Raw genomic sequence first — 20,880 nt, forward strand, 5'->3', positions numbered from 1 at the left:
ATATGGTGGTTCTGGGACGTTCAAGCCTCACATATTATTATTGTTGAGGCGGCTGATTCCTTACTTTTGCTCTGGGCCATGACGACTGTTGTCGGTGCAGACTGGAAAGACGACGGCTCCTGCGAACTCCGAACAGCTTTGGCTCAATGGTACGTCGACGTGCCGCACGCAGCACCTCCACCACTCTGTTAAGTCTACGAGAGGGGTTTATTCAGATCCGACGTAACAGTCGACTAGACGGTATACAGTGAACGCGCACCAGCGAGCTCTTTCCACCAACCGAACGTCCTCTTCTTTTGCCACCACCCTGTTCTCCGCTACACAGGTGCACATAACTAAACTACATAAGTTGTAACAATATGGTATCGTAACCATATCAGTCAACTGGATTGCAAGGTACACAAAGTTAATTTCTTTGAGGTCACCTCGACCTTACTTATCACGCTGCGTTTTTGTTGCAACCAATTTTGTTTCACTAAAACTCAGTTGTTAGACAACGTTCATATTGTGCCCTTCTATTCTTGTGCTCCGTTTCTTTCTAGCTGATTTTTGTACAAGATGTACCGTTTCTAACTCGCACACCTTTCTACCGCACTGTATTAGGCTGGGTGGTCGTTATCTTGTTTGGCCTTTGTAAATTTACCCTACGAGGCACATAATGGTACTGTTTATGCAGCTCTAGCCGCAGAATGCGCTTGCAGCACGTTTGACGGCTTCCTTGTTCTTTGACGTGTCAGACGTTCTCCATTCATAAGAATGAATGCGACACGCTTCCTTATATGTCAGTTCGGCAGCTTCCGTATCGCAAACGGGTACACATGGTTCAGTACGGCTTTTTTCTTAGAACGACCGTAGTTAGCACAGTCCACTGCTTTTTTTCGTTGTGAAGACATTTAAGCTCGGTTCAATGGAAAACCGTATGCGCTGAAAAGGCTGTGACACTGGAAGAATGAGCAAAGACAGTCGAAGGCTTTCAACCAACGTTTACTCAGTTGAAAGTTTACACCTGTCTTTGCCCATTTTCATTTTTTTGTGAAATTTTCATTTTTTCGCGCACATTAGCTTTAGCTTAAACTATGAACCCACACGCCCAGCTTTTAACGTCTAAGTGCATTCGAGTTCAATAAACAGACAATGAGAACAGGCACCTTTCACTAACTAATGCGACTTGGTGGCCATTGGCCACCAGATACTCATTTTGATTCCATTTAAACGCTGTAAACGGTAATTTAAATATTAAATACGGTAGTATTTTTTGGGATGTTTTAATGCAGAAATATTGACCTGTCTGTTTGTGTGTCCGTCTGCCGAAACGGTTCAGCTACCGGGCCAAAGTTTATCACTTCTTTAGCGCCCAGCCTGGTGGCTGCGTTCATACTTGTCAACATTGTCAATCAAAGAGCAAATATTTCCCACATCTGAGGTGCAAACAAAACACGCGAGAAATTAATGATGTGTTTCTTTATTATTTTGTAGCTATGCATTTTAGTATGAAGACTGTAGTGTTTTTACGCTGCGTTGACAATGAGGCGCTAAGCAAGAAGACCTCGCAGCATATCCACGGAGTGAATGATGATTGGTGGGGCAAATCGTTCGTCAGTGCGTCCGTGGTTTCGTCCACCAATTTGTTCTTGCTTCCGTATCTATCTATCTATCTATCTATCTATCTATCTATCTATCTATCTATCTATCTATCTATCTATCTATCTATCTATCTATCTATCTATCTATCTATCTATCTATCTATCTATCTATCTATCTATCTATCTATCTATCTATCTATCTATCTATCTATCTATCTATCTATCTATCTATCTATCTATCCATCCATCCATCTATCTATCTATCTATCTATCTATCTATCTATCTATCTATCTATCTATCTATCTATCTATCTATCTATCTATCTATCTATCACGGCTGGGTGCTCCCGTGATCTATGCTTAACTCCGGTGGAACCAACAGTAGTATAGGAACGTCACAGGTTTGCGGGTATCGCAAGATACCTAACTCGTACCACGGCTAACATGTACCGTGGCCCTGCCGCGGTGGTCTAGTGGCTAAGGTACTCGGCTCCTGACCCATAGGTCGTGGGATGGAATCCCGGCTGCGGCGGCTGCATTTCCGATGGAGGCGGGAATGTAGGCACGGGCGCTCAGATTTAGATGCACGTTAAAGAAGCCCAGGCAGTCGAGATTTCTGGAGCCCTCCACTACGGCGTCTCTCATAATAATATGGTAGTTTTGGGACGTTAACCCCATATATCAATCAATCACCGTGTACCGTGGAACACCAAGAACAGACAATGGTAATTTTAATGTGAGTGCGTGAGCGAAAATGGCAGCATGTCCACGGGGTGAATGATGGAGAGTGGGGCGAAGCATCCATCCGTCCATTCCTTCTTGCTTCCGTCCGTCCATACGTCCGTCTGTGTGACCGTCCATGCGTTCATCCAGCCGGCCATGCGTGCGTCTGTTCGTGCGTCCACACGTCCATCCGTGCGTCCATCCCAACGTGCGTCCATGCATCCACCCCTGCGTCCATCTATGCGTCCATGCGTCTGTGCAGCCATCCATTCGTCCATCCATGCCTCTGTTTGTGTGTCCGTTCATCCATCTAGTGAACATTCCAATCTGCGTGACCGTCCGTGCGTCCATCTGCCCATCCGTGCGTGCGTCTGTTGATGCGTTCACACGTCCATCCGTGCGTCCATCACTGCGTTCGTCCATGCGGCCGCCCCTGCGTACATCCATGCATCCATCCGTCCGTGTAGCCATTCATGTGTCCGTACATGCATATGCCTGTGTGTCCGTTCGTCTATCTACTTAACACTTTAAGTACCATCATCTCGCGTCTTTTCATCAGATATTCCGCATATAGAATCTCCGCCATCCAGCGGACATTCCGATGACTAAATGAGAGGTTGTAAACACGCACTTTTTTACGGCTTGCGCTTGTTGTCTACTTCCAACCTTTAACCACCACGAGTTGATGGTACATACTAGTTTACTGTATTCATGGCAGTGCGGCCCAACGCTCGCAAAAACTTTCTAAAACCAAGAAGGTTACGCCCAGCGAGTATAACCTAACAACCCTTTCTTGTCGGATAGTGCTCAATGTCATGCCAATGGCTGCTAATCGGGAATGAGAGACAGGAGAATTCGGCTTTCAGTAAATGTGCACGCTGCGAATTTTTCATTGTTCAACAACGCACAGTAGAAATCTCCCACCGGCACCACCTTGCAGGTGAAAGTGTAAAACTGGTTTCGCACTACGACTACGATGAGGGATGAATGGGTGCCGATTTAAAAATGCTTCGCCCCTAAAAATCAGACATGTGCAGTGGTGAGTCGATGACTGCAAGGGATAAATATCATGGCCCCAGCTGAAATTGAACTCCCGCATTTTACATGGCAATCACGTAATCTACCACAGAGACACTGCTTTAAAATTACACTTGTTAACTTTAATGAGTTACGCGAAAGATTGGAGAACAAAAGGAAGACACCTGGACACAGCGCACGTCACTGCGTCCACGTGTCTTTTTCTGTATTTGAGTTTTTCACGCAACCCAGTAAAGATGAAACACCAAATCACCCAGCAGTCCGTGTTTCACACTTTTCAGGCGTTAATAATAGCTTTTCTGGCTTAAAGTCCTAAAACCACCATATGATTAGGAGGGGCGCCGCAGTCGAGGGCTCCGGAAAATTTGACCGCATAGGGTTCTCTAACGTGCGCCTAAATCTAAGCACACGGCCCTGAAGCATTTTCGCCTCCTTAGAAATCGCGAGCGCCACAGCTGGGATATGATCTCGCGACCTGCGTATTAGTATCCGTCGAATCCCTGCTGCGGCGGCTGCATTTCCGATGTAGGCGGAAACCTTGTAGGCCCGTGTTCTAAGATTTGGGTGCAAGTTAAAGAACCCCAGGTGGTCGAAATTTTTGGAGCCCTCCACTGCACCGTCTCTCATAATCATGTGGTGGTTTTAGGTCGCTAAACCCCTTATATCAATCAGTCATATCAGTAGCCGAGTGCATTAGCCACTAAACCAGCGTGGCTATGCAGGTGTCATATTGGGGAAGCGTCAATTATTGCTGCAATGCTGGCTATCAAATTTTACAAACTTCGCATATGTACTCATGCGATAAACCAGTCTCGCCCAGTTTATGCTAGTCAGTCGTAGTTAAGCGCCATACGTATAAGTTGATTTATATATCTGTGACCAGGGCTACGCAAATACTAACGTTATACATTAGCTTACTTATTCTGGTATTGCTAACACTCGTGTTGCTGTTGGCATCGTTATGAACGAACAAGTGAGTGAAACAACTCCATACACTATGCGGCTTAAAGAGGTTAAGGGGAGGGGGAATTGAAGCAAGACACCGGAATAAGGAAGTGCTTATACAAAACACGAAATGGTACGCTCAAGCTGCAACGAGTGGCCCATCATCGGTGTTTTAATGGCCGTGTTTTATTGATCAGTGTGTAAGGAAGAGGGGTAGTTAAAAGGTGAATTTTCGTGACACATAAGCGCGACAGGACTTTTGCAGTGGGACTGTTTATTTGTGAAGTGAAAAAGTTAAAGGTTGAGACTTATTTATTTTTAAAATTTTTACCTGATTACTTATTCTCCCGACACTCTCTCACAAGTGACCGGCGTCTGCCGCCATGCTCTCGCTGACATAGCAGGTTTACAAATCGTTTTGCAAAGCCAGGTACGCGTACAACTAACTAGTTTCCTACGCTGGCTAAACTTACCTTTCAGCGGATAATATGCGAACAGGACACGCATTTCTCTCCCCGTCTTTCACGGGCGGGGAATTCGTTCTCCGCTGCTTCACCAGATGCTGTGCAAGTGTTGTGAACAACGCGGCTGTCGAGCGTTGCCCAGCGGGATTAGTCAGTGACACTTTTATGGTATTCAACGAATTCGTCGGTGACGAGCAATGAGACGACCTGACGCAAGGCACAACCGGGCGCCTAACTAATGCCGCAATAAAGGTGCCCCTCTACCCCACTCGTCACGCTAAGCATTCTTTCGTGTTCGCGGTTCTGAAAAAAACTTTTGCACAGTACGCACAATGCAACGGAAAACAGAATAGGGGGCATTTTTCGCCGTTTACCATCGGGTCACGCCGATGGACGCTGGTCGCGCTGGTCACGCATGGCGGGAGACTATAGAGTTATCACGTTTCACTAACGTATAGCGTCGCTGTGCCCAGCGTGCGCGCTATTCAACGTCACGTTGGAGTGTATTGGGCCCTTCATGATACACTCATAGCCGTTTCGCTAGCTCCACGTATACCAAATTCGGTATTAAGTGTCGTCAATGAATGACGAAAGTATATCACCGGTAAAAACATAATAATCAAGACACGCGTGCCATGCAAGAACATGACAACATACCGCGTTCATAGCGTGCTCGCGGCCATATCACTAGCTTGACATATACTAAATTTGGGATCACAAGATGTGAATAGACGATGAAGCTAAACGACACATCCGAACATGATAATCATGACACGTAAGTCGTGTACGGCATAATTTACTTCCACCTCATAACGTTTTATTACCCTACAGTAATTACAATGTTCGGCTAGTATAAAAAAGTATTTCCCGAAATGATGGTGCATAACTTCACCTCGTTACTACCCAACCACCTTACGCTTAGAAAACGTTTTCAACATTGGGAGAATGTTTCTCAGACGCCAGTTGGCCGCCGCGGTGTGTACGCTAATCGGTCGCTGACGCGAAGGTAGCGCGTTTCATCTCAGCCACAATTTCATGGAGGCGAAATGGGATAGATCTGTGTACTGTGACATGTCAGTGCACAATTGAGCACACCATAAGGGGCAAATTTCTGGAGCCCTTCATAACGGCTTCTCCCGTAATAGCATCGTGGTTTTGTAATGTGAATCCCCAAATTTTATAATTACCGCTTGTGTGCGAACGTTTTTATCTGCTTACTGAGTAGCATAATATGCTTTGGTTACAGGCCAGCAGGGCGAGTACCAGCACATACTGAAAAAGGTGGACGTACCCGTCGTGAGCCACGATGATTGCCAGCAGCGACTACGTAGGACGCGCCTCGGGCCCTACTACCAACTTCACCCCGGCTTTGTCTGCGCTGGTGGGGAGCCTGGGAAGGATGCCTGCACGGTACGAATAAATATGATCTTTAAGCTAGACAAACTTTCTTTAAATTATGCGGCCTAAGATACCACCCAGCATAGCGATGTCTGCGACTATTCAGCACATATCATTTGCCGGCATGTTGTAGCTGTTTAGACTGCCCAACGTTTCGAGTTGTTGAGAAGGCATTCGGAAAGTTGAGAGTGACGATCTCACCAATCCGTTGGTACCATGGTGCATACGCTCATTTCTAGGTCTTAGATCGATGTCACAAGAAAAACTACCTTGACCTGATTTGAAAATACTGTCATGTGGTCGTGACAAAAACGAAGGGAGCAGACTATTGATCGAAGATGAACCTATTTGATCGAGCTGAACTTATGGCCAACAAACAAAAAGTATAGGCTTAAAGCAATACCGACTCGCACCGATAGTGGCGAACAGAGCGTCGGCCATCAATGAAATGACCAGAGGCGAAGCGTGTCGGTAATGATACACTTGCCATCGATCATTTAGCGTTATCGCTAGCGGCGATGTTGTTTCCAAAGAAATCTGAAAGATTCATGAAGTGGGCGTAATCTTAACAAAACCATCCATTACAGCCTCGAAGCTTCTCTAACAACGTAGGCGCGATTTTCGCTGAACATAGTGTAACATGGCGATAACAAACCTTGAAGAAATGTACGTGGCATTGCATCACTCTGAAGAAAGCATCGTCCCGATTCTTTAACAGCAGATGAAAGTATGAAAATCACGTAAGAAAGTACTAGCAAATAAATTACGATACAGCAATAACAACAAGAGCAACAACAAAATACACTGAGTTAATTAACGCCCATGAAACGGCTTGAGACGCGAGACGTGGACGACTTCAGTTCGCGATCAGCGTCATTAGGAGTTCGTGATGCCATCGGGATCAACCTCTGGGCCAAGCCAATATATTACCCTGTATGGTCCAGAATACCGGCGCACACGTTTTTCACGGAGTCCACGTAGGCGTATAGACATCCATACCCAAATACATTCATCAAGCTGGTATTCCACGAAGCGCCGTCGAAGATTGTAACGGCGGCTATCCGTCATCTGTTGGCTCTTGATGCGGAGGCGGGCGAGTTGTCAAGCCTCTTCGGCGCGCTGAAGGTACTCGCTCACATCGAGGTTTTCTTCGTCGGTGACGTTGGGTAACATGGCGTCGAGGGTCATTGCCGGGGTCTTTCCGTAGACCAGTTTGTACGGCGTCGTCTGCGTCGTTTCTTCAATGGTGGTGCTGTATACGAAGATCCCCTACGGAAGGATGGCATGCCAGGTCTTGTGTTCGATGTCGACGTACATGGCCAGCATGTCGGTGATGGCCTCTTTTAGGCGCTCGGTGAGGCCATTCGTCTGTGGGTGGTATGCAGTAGTACGGCGGTGGCTTTTCGGGCTGTATGCCAAAATCACCTGAGTTATCTCAGATTTAAACGCCGTACCTTTGTCGGTGATGAGAACCTCAGGGGTGCCGTAACGCAATAAGTTTTGGACAAAGAACTTGGCTACTTCTGATGCAATACTTCTGGGCAGGGCTTTTGTTTCGGCGTAGCGGGGGACGTAGTCTGTAGCTACGATGATTCACTTGTTCCTGACAGCCAACGTAGGAAACAGCCCAAGCAAGCCCATACCGTTTGCTGGAATGGTCGGATAGGTTGTTCGATGGGCTACAGAAGCCCTGCTGGCGTTGTCGGCGGTGTGTTGCGTCGCTGGCAGACTCAGCATGTCCTCCCATAATGACCGACGTCGGTGGCAAGGCGCCGCCAGTAGTATTAAAGACGATAGTCTTTTTTGGGGACCTTCGACGCAAAAATTTTCGTCCGTCTGCTGCCTGTCTGTCTGTACATTTGTCTCTTTGTCAACTCTTAACAGCATTGAGTATTTGAAACGGCCGACCCATCCGCAGCGCCCACCTATGTTGCTCAAAACTCAGCGTTCATAATTGCGCAATCGTCAGTTAAAAATAAATTATTGCGCATGTCTGGGGCACCATAACAACACGTATACATTCTGCATGAGTGCCTTTTACTAGAAAAGGCATACATAAGTAATTTTAAGGACTGTGGTGCTTATCACGCAGCACTGACCATGCAACGCTTGCATGGAAACGCTAGTGTTTCCAACGCTTTGCTAAAACGAGACGGTGGTGGCACCTACCCATCGCCTTGCGTTCTACACCTTATCACCTGTGAGACTGGCGCACACACCCGTCTCAGAACCACGTGCTTTGTTTTTGAAAAAAAAACTGCCAGATGGCGTTCATGTCTCACGTGTGACATAACTTGATGCACTCGTTCGCCTCTGCTGCAAGCTCGAGGCACTCTAACGCAGCGCTTCCAAAATACCATTCAAAGATTTCCTTGAGCAGAACATCAAACAAATGGTTTGTTCACTCTCTCCACCCGCAAGACTATCGTTTTTCGACAACATTTGCAGTATAAATGCAGATACTGTGCCAACTTTTTTTGTATTTCTGCGAGCGTGCGGGAAAAATCAAGGTGTCCATCCGCTGGGTTGACGTGAAGGGCCTGCATAATTCGGCGTCGCATTGCTGAAGGTACCACGATAAGTTAGCTGGCTCGGGTCATAGAAACGTTCTTCTTTACGAGGTCGTTTTTTAAAAAAAATGACGCCAGACCCCGCCTGAACACTTTTGGGACAACACTAGTGAGACCCTTGAAGTATTCCACTAGCCCTTCAATTTCGGGGTCGGCTTGCCGTCACTCGGCGAAGTCGTCCGCACTTATGGTTCTCAAGAAGTACTAAGCATCCTGGCCATCCTGCGGTGGAGGATCGACGGGGGCACGAGAGAGGCAGTCGGCGTTGGAGCGTTTCCTTCCGGACTAGTACAGGACGGTAATGTCGAATTCTTGAAGTCGTAGGCTCCACTGTGCGAGGCGATCTGAAGGGTCTGTCAAGTTAGCTAGCCAACAGAGGGCGTGGTAGTCGCTCACAACTATCTGCAACCAAGCCTGCAGAGGTAAAACGGGGGCTTAGGCAGGGGTGCCCCCTGTCACCTTTATTATTCATGATGTACCTACAAGGATTAGAGGCAAAATTAGAGGGAAGTGGACTGGGCTTCAACCTCTCTTTAGTCAAACAAGGAAAACTTATTGATCAGGCACTACCAGCATTAATGTACGCAGATGATATAGTGCTAATGGCCAACAACAAGGAAGATTTGCAGAGATTGATGGACATCTGCGGTAATGAGGGAGATAGGTTAGATTTTAGATTCAGTAGGGAAAAATCAGCAGTCATGATTTTCAATGACAACGAAGGTAGTGAGCTTAGAATACAGGAGGTCACGCTAGAGATAACAGATAAATACAAATATTTGGGCGTATGGATAAGCAATGGGACCGAGTATCTGAGGGAACACGAAATATACGTGACGACTAAAGGTAACAGGAATGCAGCAGTCATGAAAAATAGGGCACTGTGGAATTACAATAGGTATGAAGTTGTGAGAGGAATATGGAAAGGGGTCATGGTTCCTGGGCTGACGTTCAGCAATGCGGTCTTGTGCATGAGATCAGAAGTTCAAGCAAGATTACAAATTAAGCAACGTGGAATAGGTAGGCTTGCTTTAGGAGATCACGGGAATACACCAAATCAGGGAGTACAAGGTGATATGGGATGGATATCATTTGAGGGCAGGGAAGCTAGCAGCAAGATAAAATTTGAGAAGCGATTGAGAGAAATGGGGGAAGAGCGTTGGGCTAGGAAGGTTTTCAGCTACTTGTACATGAAGAATGTCGATACAAAATGGAGGAAGCGAACCAGGAAGTTGACTGGTAAATACTTAGAAAACAGCAGGTGGCCAAACCAAAAAGAACTATCGGTCAAGAAGAAAGTGAAGGAAACGGAGACTGACATGTGGAGAATGGGCATGATTAAGAAGTCCGCATTAGAGATCTATCGAACTTTTAAGCAGGAAATAGCCAAGGAAAGGATCTATGATAATACGCGGGGTAGTTCTCTACTGTTTGAGGCCAGGACGGGAGTACTGCGAACCAAGACATATCGAGCCAAATACGAAGGGGTCGACACAGTATGCAGTGCGTGGGGAGAGGAAGAAGAAACTGCCGAACACTTGATAATGTTCTGTAAAGGGCTTCACCCTATAGTTCAGGATGATGGCGCAGAGTTTTTCAAAGCACTGGGATTTAGGGACAGGGAGGGCAAAATAGACTTTAAGCAGGTAGACTTAACTAGAAGGAGGTTATCTGATTGGTGGCTAAAGTCAAGGCACGAGTGAAAATTAAACCCTTCACTGCGAAGTACGAATCCTCAACTTCATTATTTAAAGGAAAAAAAAGATAGATGTAATGGTTAGTTCACTAAGTATCACGGCTAGGTGGCGTTAGCCGCCGCCCGATCTAAAGGGTACGGCCACATCCATCCATCCATCCATCCACTATGAAAGGCCTGCCGTAGAAATAAGGGGGGAATAGTTACACTGCACAGATGATGGCGAGGCACTCCTTTTCTGTTGTTGAATAATTAGCCTTGACCTTGGAAAGCGATTGGCTAGCATAACTGAGAACTTCTTCCAGGCCGTTGGTCTTTCGAACAAGGATGGTGCCGAGTTCTGTGCTGCCTGCGTCGGCGTGTTCGTCAAAATGCACAAGTAGTGGCGGTGTCGGCAGGCATGGGCGTATCAGCCGGGAGGACAAAGGGGGCTCCAGCCACCCCCCCCTAGAAAGGATAAGGAAGAGGTGCTGCGCACGGTAGTTCTGACACGGTAGTTTACCGGTGAGGTCTGTTCGACAACTTTGTATGGGCCAAGATAGCGTGACTCAAGCTTCTCGCATAAGGCAGGCGTTCGCGAAGCCGTCCACAGAAGTACATCGTCGCGAGGGCGGTAGAGAACGACGTGGTGAGTGGCATCGTAACGATGTTTGCAATATTCTTGGCTAGCATTGGTGTTTACACGGGCAAGACGACGGCATTGAGCAACACGGGACAGAAACTGGTTGCAAATGAATGGTGAAGAGCTTACTGGGCCAAAAAAGAATGAAACGTCGAGTGGTGATGTCGGTTGGCGTCCGTATATGAGCAAAAATGGAGAATAGCCTGTAATTCGTTGAACTGACGTAGTATATGCATACGTGACAAACGGAAGTATGGCATCCCAATTGCGGTGGTTTGGTCGGATATACAAAGACAGCATGTCACACAGCGTGCGATGAAATCTTTCCGTTAAGCCATTGGTTTGTGGGTGATAGCTAGATGCTGTTTTATGAACTGTTTTTGATGTTTGAAGAACTTCACTGAGCGTGCTTGAAAGAAATGCCTTGCCCCGGTCGCTCAAAAGAACACGAGGGGATCCGTGACGTAGGTAAATAGCATTCAAGAAGAAAGCTGCTACTTACGAAGCAGTTCCTGAAGTGATCGAGGCCGTCTCAGCGTACCGGGTCAAGTGATAAACCGCGGTGATGATCCATCTCTTGCCATCTTACGTAGTTGGGAGGGGCCCAAAGAGGTCAATTCCGACGGCAGAGAATGGCTCTGATGGACAAGGAAGTGTTTGTAGGTTCCCAACTGGAGCAGTAGTGAGCCGCTTGCGGTACTGGCAAAGTGCGCACGAGGCAATATATTGTTAGTTTGGCATGCCAGAACTTTGTCGCAGAGTTTCCTGTCCTCCCTCATACTACGCAAGACGTCATTCTGGGACTCGATTTCTTGAAGCTATGTGGTGCTACTGTTGATTGCCGCAAAGGACAAATTACAGTAGATTCTGATATCCCAGTTTTGTTTATGGAAAACTCGCCCTCTCAAGAAAGTGCTTTTTGCGTGTCTGTGGACACAACTGTGCCGCCGTTGTCTGCAAAATGTGTCCCTGTTGCCTGTTCACCTGCAAACGAGAAAACATTTGACGCAACTGTGGAGCCCGTGCATCTCAGTTGCATAAAAAAGACAGTTTTAATACCCTACTGTACATTATCGACCCTGTCAAAATTTAGGCTTGTTGGTGCATTGTGACGACTGAAAATAGCGCTAAAAACGAGGACACAAGAGGAAGACAAACAGCACAGGCGCTAACTTAAGTTAGCGCCTGTGCTGTGTGTGCTCCTCTTGTGTCCTCGTTTTTTAGCGCTATTTTTGGTTGTACATTATCAGTTGCACAAGGGCATACTGGTTTATGGGCGATTAACTGCTCTAATGAACCTACAGTGCTGCCGAAGGGTCTGAAACTTGCAGAGATTTGTGAACACCAAGTATTCTCGCTTGCCACTCTCGCAGAAAGCAATGATTCCCCGGATATGACCCGTTGCAATAATCTGCACGTGAGGGACACCACCATTATGGCTATGATTGATAAGTCACTCCGCACCAAGGAACGTAATGAACTGGCGAGTATTCTGCGCAAACATGCCGGTATTTTTGATTTCGCTCAGCATGATTCACCATCATTCCCTGCTTCTCGTATAAAGCACCGAATCGACACGACATCTCACAGACCTCTCCGACAGAAACCATATCGTGTATCGCCTTCGGAACGCGCAGTGATCAATGAACAGGTTTGCGAGATGCTCAAGCAAAATGTAATTCAAGAATCATGTAGTCCGTGGGCCACTCCAGTAATTCTAGTGAAGAAGAAGGATGGGACATGGCAATTTTGTGTTGACTACCGCCGTCTCAACGCCATCACTAAAAAGATAAATACCCACTCCCGCGGATCGATGATGCTATCTACTGTCTATCATCGGCCTCTTACTTTTCGTCTGTGGATCTGAGGTCAGGCTACTGGCAGATTCCAATGCACGAGGAGGACAAGGAGAAAACGGAATTTGTTACAACAGATGGACTATTTGAATTCTATGTGATGCCGTTCGGACTCTGCAACGCGCCCGCAACTTTTGAGCGATTTATGGACAACATTCTGCGTGGATTGAAGTGGGAAGTGTGTATGTGTTACTTGGACGACGTTGTAATTTTCGGGCGCACCTTTTGTGAGCACAACACACGCCTTGGCCTCGTACTGGACTGCCCAAGCTAAGCACGCTTGGTGCTGAACTCAAAGAAGTGTCATTTTGGAGAGCGCCGAACACTCGTCCTTGGACACTTAGTAAACAAAGAAGGCATACGACCGGATACCGCCAAGACGGCCGCAGTGGAGGCATTTAAGCAGCCAAGCTCGGTGAAAGAACTGCGCAGCTTTTTGGGGCTTTGTTCATACTTTCGCCGATTCGTTCCTGGCTTTGCCAATATCGCATACCCGCTCACGTGTCTGCTTCAGAAAGCTGCGCAGTTTGACTGGACCCCGGAATGCAAGTCTGCTTTTTCGGAGTTGAAGTTTCTTTTGACGTCCCATCCAATTCTTCGACACTTTAATCCTCTCGCCCCCACTGAGATTCACATATACGCCAGCGGTACTAGAGTAGGTGCTGTCTTGGTTCAACGCTTGGACAATTAAGAACACGTCGTAGCGTATGCAAGTCGCTCGCTCAGCAAGTCCGAGCGTAACTACACTGTCACAGAGCAAGAATGCCTTGCAGTAGTCTTCGCAGTGCAGCGCTTCCGGTCCTACCTGTACGAACGCCCCTTTACCGTCACGACAGATCATCATTCTCTCTGCTGGTTGGTCAATCTGCGTGACCCATCTGGTTGCTGGCACGCTGGGAACTTCGTGTGCAAGAATATGACTTCACGATTTTCAATAAAAGCCGCCGACGTCACGCTGACGCCGATTGTCTTTCGCGACTACCGCTTCCAACGATGGAATGTGACGTGCACACCATCGATACCTACATTGCATCACTCGACCAAGCATTTCCCGATAACAAGACCTTTAAGGATGAGCAACAAAAGGACAGCACCATACAACAGCTTCTTGCTACCAAACCAAAATCATCGCTTATGCGCTTCTGCATCCGAGACGGGCTAGTTTACAAAAAGAACTACACCAACACCGGCTCACGATATCTTCTGATTGTTCCGAAAAGTCTTCGCGTTTATGTTTTGCAGATAATGCATGATGACTCAACATCCGGTCATCTAGGCACAGCGAAAACTCTGGCCCGTCTTCAAGAAAGATTCTACTGGCCCAAATTCCGCCAGACGACGGAACAATACGTGTCTAGCTCTAACGAGTGTCAACGTCATAAGCGCCCAACAAGTGCTCCTTTAGGGCGATTACATCCGGTGCCGCCCCCTAGAACTCCATTCAAGCAAGTCGGGATTGCCCTCCTTGGACCCTTTCCCCGGTCTTCTGATGGAAATCGCTGGATAGTCGTGTGCACCGACCATTTAACACGGTACTGCGTGACAGCTGCCATACCATCGGCAACTGCAGCCGATGTGTCTTCCTTCATGCTACGTTTTGTAATTCTTAACATGGACCTCCCAAAATCGTAATCAGTGACCGTGGCTGACAATTCACAGCAGACGTGATGGAAGAGATGCTTCGTGTCTGTGCTTCAAGGTTTCGGCACTCTACGCCATACCATCCCCAAACGAATGGTCTAACTGAACGAACGAACAGAACTTTCTCGAACATGCTGTTTATGTATGTTGCATCCAATAACAGGGACTGGGACAGTATTCTACCTTTTATCACATATGTATTCAACACTGCTCAGCATGAAACTACCGGCTACAGTCCTTTCTTTCTTCTATATTGACACGTGCGGTTCTTTTGGTTTACGAAGGAAGCCGCTATCACTTTCTGTTAAGCGCAACGCAGGCCGCGTTTATCTTGTATGCCACTCTGGAACGCGTCTCGACACGTGTATAAAAGCCGGCGCAGTGCGCCACTGGGGAGTCTTTTTTTTTCCGTCGGCCGACGACTGTTCACGCCGCTGTTGCTGTGAGTTGTGTTTGGCCCTGTTTCTCTGGGCACAAGTTCGCCCAATAAACAGTTCGCCTGACACCGCCCTGACTCCTGCGTGCTTCCTCTCAAGTGCTGCGTGTATCACAACCTCGTGACATCTGGTGGAGGTGCTTCTCGGTCCATGTACCGTACGCCCCCGTCCAGCCGTGAGCCAAGCCCAAGCCGCCAAGAGAACGACGCCGACCCGGTCGTTCGAGTGAGCCGAAGACAACAAGGACTACCGCCCGAATACCTGCCGCTCCCCGACAAGGACAAGAAAACAAAGGCTGCTACGAAGCCGGCATCCACGATGACGGAAGCAAGGTCTTCGGCAACCGTGGTCGTCAACCAGCCCAAAGAGCCGCCTACCTTCCGCGGATCGACCTACGAAGACCCGGAAAGCTGGCTTGACATTTACGAGCGCGTCGCAGCCCTCAATAAGTGGGACCCGGACGACAAGCTGCGTCATGTGTATTTTTACCTGGAAGACGCCGCAAGGACTTGGTTCGAGAACCGCGAGTCAACGCTTCGAATCTGGGACGACTTTCGCGTTGCTTTCCTGCGCACCTTTGCAAGCGTCGTGCGGAAGGAAAGAGCCGCATCACTGCTTGAAACTCGGGTGCAGCTCCCCAACTAAAAGGTAACTATCTTCACGGAGGAGATGACGCGACTTTTCCGCCACGCCGACGCCGACATGTCTGAAGACAAAAAGGTTCGCCTGCTTATGCGAAGAGTGAAGCAGGAGCTCTTCGCCGGACTGATCAGAAACCCGCCAAAGACGGTACAAGAGTTCCTCTCCGAGGATACCACCATCGAGAAGACTCTTGAAATGCGGATCAGCCAATACGATCGACGCATGTCGCCAGACGTCGCAGAAGTCCGAGGACTCTGCCCCGACGACCTGCGCGAGACCATACGCGCTGTTGTCAGCCCCAAGTCGCCTCTCTCGAAGACGTAGTCCTCGAGGAACTACAGCGCTCACTGAGCGTTCCTGAACGGCCACAGCCCCAACCGGAGGCGATGACCTACGCCGCTACTGCACGACGACCTATCGCCGCTCCTCGCCAACACCAGGACCCAACGTCTCCGCAGTTTCGTCGCCAGCCACCGCCGCCACCCCCGACGCCTTCCCGCTCGCCAGTAATCCAGCGCTCGCCGAGGAAAATTGACGTTTGGCGCACCCCGAACCACCGCCCACTATGCTACCACTACGGCGAAGCCGGGCACACCTACCGCTACTGCCAGTACCGTGAGATGGGACTGCGTGGCTTCGACGTGAACGCGCCGCGTCCGCGCCCAGGTGAGCGACCTCGCGACATCGCCGACTACATCGCCGGATCGCAGTGGCAACAACGACGACTATCCCGTTCACCTTCGCCTGGCCGCTACGTCTCCCCGGATCGCCGCCAGTACACCGGCCCTAACCGGGGCCGATCCCCAAGCCCCTACCCGGGAAACTAATGGCAGCAACCGATGGAGGTGCGGTTGCTGCACGACGCAACGCCGAAGATCCTCCTCCGCCGCCGCCGCCGCTGCCGATGACGACGAACACGACGCACGAACTTTCCCGACGTAGTCGCAGTACGCCGCCTGAGCAGAGTCTTTACGACTAAGCCTCGCCGCCGACGCGACATAGCAGCACCGGACCAAGCCGACGCAGCCGTGATCCGACGCTCCGACCTAACCGGAACGCCAGACGACGAACCACCGACCTCGACGTGATCATCGACGGCCACAGTGTCACCGCCCTAGTCGATACCGGCGCCGACTACTCTATCATCAGTGGTCTCTTCGCCGCTAAGCTCAAGAAGGTAAAGACTGCATGGGAAGGACCGGATATCCGAACAGCAGGGGGCCACCTTATAACACCGACTGGAACCTGCACGGCAAGAGTCACGATTCACAGCCAGACGTATTCTGTGAATTTTGTGGTCCTGCAGCAATGCTCGCGAGACGTCATTTTAGGCATGTATTTCCTGGACCAGCAAGGCGCAGTCATCGACCTAAGATTCAGGTCAATCACGCTGTCCACGGATAATGCAACGGCGTCAGACTGCAACGTCGCTCACAATGCCTTGAATGGGACAGAAGAGCAGGTAACCATCCCGCCACTGTCGAGCGTCATCATTTCCGTCGGCACCAAAGCGTCTACCAACTTACAAGGTGTCATCAAAGGCGACCAGCACCTGCTCCTAAACAGTCAGATGTGCGTCGCAAGAGGCATAGCCTAGCTTCATAACGGCGAAGCCAAGGTAATGGTGACGAACTTCAGCAACGAATATAGGCACTTGAATAGGGGCACGACGGTAGCACATCTAAGCGAATTTGTGGAAGCGAGCAATGCCTTCGCCCTCACCGATTCTCAGGAAGCCGCAACGTCGACAGCAGTGTCTGCGCCCGCCTTCGACGTCAATCAAAGTCTTTCCCGGCAGCAACAAAAGGAGCTCAAAGCCTTACTCCACCAATACAAGGACTGCTTCTCGTCGTCAGCGAGGCTTCGTCAGACCCCTCTCGCGAAACATCGCATCATAACCGACGAATATGCCCGTCCGCTCCATCAGAGCCCCTACCGAGTTTCTGCACGGGAACGCGAGGCCATCAAGCAACAAGTCGACGAAATGCTGCGTGACGACATCATTCAGCCGTCTACGAGTCCGTGGGCATCACCCGTGATGTTGGTGAAGAAGAAGGACGGAACCCTACGTTTTTGCGTCGATTATCGTCGCCTGAACAAGATCACGAAGAAAGACGTGTATCCCCTCCCACGGATAGACGATGCTCTGGACAGACTCTACAACGCCAAGTATTTTTCGTCGATGGATCTCAAAACCGGCTACTGGCAAATCGAAGTAGACGAGAGAGACCGAGAGAAGACTGCCTTCATAACACCAGACGGCCTATTCGAGTTTAAGGTCATGCCCTTTGGTCTTTGCTCGGTGCCTGCGACGTTCGAACGGGTTATGGACATAGTACTCGCAGGCTTGAAGTGGCAGACTTGCCTCGTCTACTTGGACGACGTAGTCGTATTTTCTTCCAACTTCGACGAGCACCTCCGGCGCCTTGAAGCTGCTCTTCGGGTAATCAAAGCCTCGGGACTTATTCTGAAGCCAGAAAAGTGCCGCTTCGCCTACGAGGAACTATTGTTCTTTGGCCACGTTATCAGCAAGTCGGGAGTGCTCCCTGATCCACAGAAAACAGCTGCGATCGCCGACTTTCCTGCACCCACCGACAAGAAAGCAGTACGCCGATTTCTTGGCCTCTGCGCTTATTACAGGCGCTTCGTGCAGAACTTTTCGCGGATCGCCCAGCCACTGACGTACCTCACGAAGGCCGACATCGACTTCAAATGGGAAGCGCCGCAAGTCGAGGCATTTCAAGAATTAAAGCGACGCCTGCAAACGCCGCCAATACTGGCGCACTTCGACGAAGAAGCTGACACCGAAATTCACACGGACGCAAGCAGCACAGGGCTCGGCGCCGTGATCGTGCAGAGGACCGACGGACCTAAAAGGGTCATCAGTTACGCTAGCCGGTCACTTTCGAAGGCAGAAGCCAATTATTCTACGACAGAAAAGGAATGCCTTGCCATCATCTGGGCTACATCAAAGTTCCACCCCTACCTGTACGGCAGGCCTTTCAAAGTCGTGAGTGACCACCACGCCTTGTGTTGGCTAGCTAACTTGAAGGATCCATCAGGGCGCCTCGCACGGTGGAGTCTCAGACTACAAGAATTTGACATCACCGTCGTCTACAAGAGCGGACGAAAGCACTCCGACGCCGACTGCTTGTCTCGCGCCTTTGTCGATCCGCCGCCCCAGGATGACCTGGACGACGACTCTTTCCTGGGACCCATAAGTACCGACGACTTCGCGGAACGCCAACGAGCTGACCCAGAGCTCAAGATCCTCATGGACTACCTGCAAGGCAAGACCGCCGACGTGCCGAAAGTATTCCGCCGAGGACTGGCTTCGTTTTTCCTGCGAAACAACGTCCTCCTGAAGAAGAACTTCTCGCCGCTCCGCACTGACCACCTCCTCGTGGTGCCTTCACCGTTACGTCCAGAGGTTCTGGAAGCATTACACGACGACCCGAAAGCCGGACATCTTGGTGTTTCCCGCACACTGTCACGAATACAAGAGAAGTACTATTGGCCTCGCCTCACTGCCGACGTCGCCCACTACGTAAAAACATGCAGAGACTGTCAGCGACGCAAGACGCCGACAACTAGGCCAGCCGGACTTCTGAAACCCGTCGAACCACCTCAACGGCCATTCCAACAAATCGGCATGGACTTACTGGGACCGTTCCCGACGTCAACTTCTGGCAACAAATGGATTGTCGTAGCGACTTACTACCTCACCCGCTATACCGAAACAAGGGCCTTGCCCAAGGGCACTGCCACCGAGGTCGCCAAGTTCTTCATTGAGAACATCGTCCTCCGCCACGGAGCCCCCGAGGTCCTCATCACCGACAGAGGTACGGCCTTTACGGCTGACCTAACGCAAGCGATCTTGAGGTACAGTCAGACAAGCCACCGCCGAACCACCGCGTACCACCCACAGACGAATGGCCTCACCGAGCGTCTAAATAAGACCATCGCCGACATGCTGGCCATGTACGTGGACGTCGAGCACAAGACGTGGGACACCATACTCCCGTATGTAACCTTCGCGTACAACACGGCCGTGCAGGAAACGACGCAGTTTGCTCCATACAAGCTCGTCTACGGACGGAGCCCAACAACGACGCTTGACGCCATGCTACCGGTCGGCACCGACGAAGAAGACCTCGACGTCGCCAGCTACCTGGATCGCGCTGAAGAAGCTCGACAGCTAGCCCGCCTGCGTATCAAGAGCCAACAGACGGTCGACAGGCGCCACTACAACCTTCGACGACACCACACCGAATACCAACCCGGCGACCTTGTCTGGGTCTGGACGCCGATACGACGACGGGGATTGTCTGAGAAGCTCCTGCGACGCTACTTTGGACCCTACAAGGTAGTCCGACGTGGTGGTGAACTGGACTATGAGGTCGTGCCCGATGGCTTAACGTCATCCCAACGACGCCGTGCACGACCCGAAGTCGTACACGTGGTGCGACTTAAACCTTATTACGCGCGCTGATTAGCTGTGACGCATTGTTAATGTAATTTATTGCATGTATTCTCTCTTATGTTCTGTCTTTAGCATCGGGACGATGCTTTTTCAGAGGGGGGTAGTGACACGTGCGGTTCTTTTGGTTTACGAAGGAAGCCGCTATCACATTCTGTTAAGCGCAACGCAGGCCGCGTTTATCTTGTATGCCACTCTGAAACGCGTTACGACGCGTGTATAAAAACCGGCGCAGTGCGCCACTGGGGAGTCTTTTTTTGCCGTCGGCCGACGACTGTTCACGCCGCTGTTGCTGTGAGTTGTGTTTGGCCCTGTTTTGCTGGGCACAAGTTCGCCCAATAAACAGTTCGCCTGACACCGCCCTGACTCCTGCGTGCTTCCTCTCAAGTGCTGCGATAAACGCGGCCTGCGTTGCGCCTAACAGAAAGTGATAGCGGCTTTCTTCGTAAACCAAAAGAACCGCACGTGTCACTATGCTCGACCACCTCGTCATACCCTGAATACCATCTTCCCGTGTTTGTACCACCATGATCCCTGCATATCCGAGATCATCTGTCGGGCAGAAAAAGCTAGACGCCTTGCTTATTTGCGCACTCTTGCTTCGCAAGATCGCTCGAAGGCACATTTTGACCGCCGACGCCGACACGTGACGTACAATCGCAGCGACCTAGTGTTGCTGTGGACACCAACTAGAAAACGCGGTTTGAACGAGAAACTGCTAGCGCACTATGCGGGACCTTATCTTGTTGTAGACCATATCAGTGATTTAGTTTACCGCATAGCGC

At 49.7% G+C, this 20,880-nt stretch overlaps 1 protein-coding gene across 2 annotated transcripts in view; it reads left to right on the forward strand.

Moving 5' to 3' along the window:
- The window catches only part of LOC119166686 (uncharacterized), a 293,532-nt gene that overhangs the window by 207,311 nt on the left and 65,341 nt on the right, over positions 1-20,880 (forward strand). Inside the window, exon 8 of one of the 2 annotated variants that reach the window (XM_037418005.2) lies at positions 6,000-6,163. The exons of the other annotated variant lie outside the window; for it this stretch is intronic. Within the exon in view, the coding sequence (XP_037273902.1) occupies positions 6,000-6,163 (164 nt within the window). The remainder of the gene's footprint in view (positions 1-5,999; positions 6,164-20,880) is intronic. 2 annotated transcript variants of the gene reach the window in all.

Source organism: Rhipicephalus microplus, unplaced genomic scaffold, assembly GCF_043290135.1.
Source record: "Rhipicephalus microplus isolate Deutch F79 unplaced genomic scaffold, USDA_Rmic scaffold_16, whole genome shotgun sequence".
Taxonomy (NCBI): Eukaryota; Metazoa; Arthropoda; class Arachnida; order Ixodida; family Ixodidae; genus Rhipicephalus; species Rhipicephalus microplus.